Genomic DNA, 4015 nt, shown 5'->3' with positions numbered 1-4015 from the left:
AAATTTTATCGATTTTCCCTCAATCAATCGACTATTGGCCCACTAGCGCTGAACACTGGTGGTTTGATCTGAGGTTCAAATCTCTTGAAAGGGTGCATGGGCTGCATGGGCATCTCTTGGCTGCATGGGCGTTTTCGTGGTTTTGCTCAAGTGTAACGTGTATAAGAGCCAGTTTCCCTTAGAAAGTCTTCCACGCAGGCATCCCTTCCCTGAGGCAGATTTCCCTTGAGTGCAGTACCATAATTAAATAAAACCAAACCAAACCAATCAGCTATTTTCAGTAATTAAATATTCAGTCGTTATATATAGTATCTTTCTATTGTAAACTCTCTTTTTTCATTTTAACTACCCAAAGAAATACAAAAATATATATCAATATTTATTGAGCTGTATTAAATTATCCATCTGTTCTGTAATTAAAAACTGAAAATAGCAGAGACAGATTTATACTTTTCATACATTTACAAGATGTTATTCTGTTTTTTTTTTGCTAATTTTTTGACTCAGTAAAATTTTGAAATAAATTTTTGACTTGCTTTGCTATTTGACTCGCTTAGCAGGATCTGATTCCGTGGTGACAGTACAATATTTCATCAAATAGGAGTTTTCAGATTTTATATTCTTGTTCTGAGGTAATGATATTAGATGTAAACGGAACTAAAATCATAAAATATGAGATATATTAAAACACAAGGCATTAAAATATAAGATGAAACATCAAAATAAAATCAAATTATGCGAAAAAGACCTATCTCCTTTCAGGTAGTGAAACAAATTCATGCTGGCCTCGTTCCCGTTTTCACGGTCAAGAGACAAGTTACAGCCTTTGAAACACTCGAAGTTCGTTAAAATATGAACATTCTACTAAAAATTGACGTACGGGTAGGGAAATTCTGGTATTAACATGTTAATCAGATTACACAGAGAAATAATTCATAATTTATTGATAGGAATATAAATTCTATGTTTTTTGGAAAAAGTTACACCAAGGTATCAATCATAGAAATCGAGTTAATTTCTTTGCATATCTTTTCTTTGTAAAATTATTTGTAAAGAGATATGCTAATGTAAAAGAGAATTTTTTTGCAGTAGTTTTAATGAATAAATTTAAAACTGAAATTTTACAATGGCCTTTTTCCACAGTAAATACGTACAGCGAAAGAAAGAGCATCCTTTGGTATCTCTGAAATTGAAACTATAAATACATAAAAATAAACATATATACACATATAAATGCAAAATATACATATATAATATATACACTAATATATATATATATATATATATATATTCTATATAAATATACATATATACACTAATGTCTAGATGCTGTCTGCGACTAAAGCGGAAAAAACAGTTTCAGAGAACAAAAATCGTTCATTCCCAGCATGAGAGCTTAGTTGAAGTATTTTCACAGCATTATTTTTTTTTTAATTTCTAATTTTTTTTATAAATCAAATATAATTTTGGGTTTTCTAATTCGTTTAGATTGGGATGTATTGGTTTGACTTTCAGATGCATCTGTAGAGACAACTCTTCTGTTCTTAGTCTTCTTATGTTTGAGTTTAGTTTCAGTTTTTTCTGTATTTAGCTTTCTCGATTTCAGTCCTTTTTTACTATTTACTTTTTCTATTATATAATATGGTTCCCTAAGTGTCATATTCCTTGTAGCCCGGGGATCTAAAATTTCGGGTAACACACAGTCAAAGAAAAATGAATTGAGTTTGGGAAGAATATTTTTTCAAAATTTCTCGTTTTTCTCTATTCTAACAGTTAATGTGTCTCCTTGGCACCAATAAAAAAGATCGCACCAACTTCGGTTAGTAATATTCAACTGATCTTGAATTTGAAAGTAATATTTGTGAGTATCTGGAAGGTAAAATGAACCATTTGCATTCCATTTTAATCCCTGCTGTTTGTTCTGTTTAAAGAATTCCTTAAGATTAGTGGAATCTCTAGCTGAGTACGGGCATTTTACCTCCACTAATCCGATGTCTCCAATAAGACCATCAGGGGAAGTGCACAGGAAAGGGTTTGCGGGATCTATAAATAATCCGCATCTATGAACATATAATTGTTTGTCATGTTCATATTGCGCCAGAACTTTAGCTTCATTAGCTAAACCATATTGCATTGCCTCGCATGCTGTCGTGTTTTCATACACAATTCTTTTCACTAGGTTGGCAGTTCGCGTTGTATGTCGTCTGGTTACAATTTCTTTGAAATAAGAAGAAGATATTCTTTTGGATCTTTCCTGTCTCCACTTTTCTGATAGGATTTGCCCTCTAGTTCCTAATTCTAATTCGTCTTTACGCAGAACTTGAATAGACGACATGTAGTTCTTTTTAAGAATATTTAGTGCTTCTGTAGATATGTCTGGTTTCTCAGCAGAAATACCATATTGATTATCTCCTCCACTTTTAAGGTGAAAAAGTCTCCTCTGAACTCTTTTCTTTTTTTCAAGATCAAATAATCTGCGCCTTTTCATTCTTTCAAAATGTCGTTTTTTTCGGGAATTTAAAAATCTGTGTAAAGGCGTTTGAGGACTTCTGCTCGATACTGCCTTATAAATACGACTCTGCCATTGTTGTGCAGGACTTTGAAAGGCCATAAGAGCTATGTTTGCTCTTCTATTTATGCTTCCTGCTTTTGCAAAATCGATTCTTTTGCCTCCCGAAGTCTTGCACAACTGGCTCATAAAATTTTCTGCAGGGTTATTTGTTGCATTCCAGATTAGTGTGTTAGAACATGCTACTAAAACACGTCCAATTTCTACTTCTATTGCTTGCAGCATACCCGAAGACTCCATTGTCTCAAAAACAGATTCATCAGGGTCACCCACAAGCATCGTGTTTTCCGAAGACGTGGTTTGGTGAATTTTGTAACTCCTGTACTAATGCGTCTACTATCTCTTGAGTTGGTTCCTTATGGTTCGAAATTGCATGATTTTTTATAGCTGCCCTTGCACCTCGTATTAATCTTGACATACGGCTCTTGAGAATTTTTCCGGCTTTAATGCCATTTGCCCCTGAAAACCTGATGCTGCTACGTAGCAGTTTCTCGAGTGCTCGTCCGTATCTTCGTACAGCATGATTTGCGCATTCGACCTTTAAAACGCGGCCTCCATATGATACTTTCTCTCTCACTTTCATCATGGTATTGGCATCACCATCACCCACTAAACGAGTACATCGAATATTATGTACTTCCTCTAAGTACTGCAAGCCTTCTACTATCGTATCACTTTCCATTCCAGTCGAAGGACCGTTCCAGTTCTTCCAACAAAAGTGCTCTTTTGCTTTTATTTTTCCCTGTTCGATTGAATTACAGATAAGACACACTTTATTTCTAACACCGATAAATAATATTTTTTGAGTGGCCATACCTATAATAACTGATATTCCTGCTGAAGCATTATATCCGTGCCCATAACTTCTCTTGCACCATCCACCGTCGGTTATAGCCGTTATACAATAAAAATTATCATTATCTTTGTCTCCACGTTCCTCTGCCTTTTCTTTTTCTTCTGCCACAGCACTATACATTGAGTCCTTCGCATAAGCTTCAATGATTTTACCGGTGATTTTCTCGCAAGAGGAAAACATGTACTGCGACATATATTTGATATTCATAATACTAAATTTTTCTTCTTCTTGAGAAAACCCACAGCCCGTTGTTAAAGCCCCTAAAACAGCTAAGTTATTCAGCGCATTTGGTTCTGTGTCAGATTCAATAATAGCTACGTCTGGGCACAACAGACTGCTGCAAACATATTTAAATGATGCAGCAAGTCCAGTATATTTAACGCTCGAGAATACATATTTCCCACCAAATTTGCAACTATATGTGTGCTCTTCTACCTTTCTGGCTTGATTTATGACAAGAGCTATATTACAGATAAAGCGGCCTGATGGCAAGTCCTGACTTTTACGTTCTTCATGAAATTCAGTGAGCAAAGGTGGTAAAATTTCCTCCGTTATTTGATCCTGATGTGATTCAGATTTAGAACTTACAC

The 4015-nt window shown here is 34.8% G+C and overlaps 1 protein-coding gene across 1 annotated transcript; it reads right to left on the bottom strand.

Annotated features, from left to right (window-relative positions):
• Positions 1-620: 620 nt before the first annotated feature.
• Positions 621-2973, bottom strand: LOC146995946 (uncharacterized). Its single transcript, XM_085822381.1, has one exon. The coding sequence runs from the start codon at positions 2846-2848 to the stop codon at positions 1742-1744; it is 1107 nt and encodes a 368-aa protein (XP_085678507.1). The 5' UTR covers positions 2849-2973; the 3' UTR covers positions 621-1741.
• Between the last annotated feature and the right edge of the window lie 1042 nt (positions 2974-4015).

Source organism: Stegodyphus dumicola, chromosome 8 (assembly GCF_044657685.1).
Source record: "Stegodyphus dumicola isolate Sdum_Otavi_A_Nest chromosome 8, ASM4465768v1".
In the NCBI taxonomy this organism is placed as follows: Eukaryota; Metazoa; Arthropoda; class Arachnida; order Araneae; family Eresidae; genus Stegodyphus; species Stegodyphus dumicola.
The sequence above is the reverse complement of the archived record's forward strand: the minus strand, read 5'-3'. Positions and strand labels throughout refer to the sequence as shown.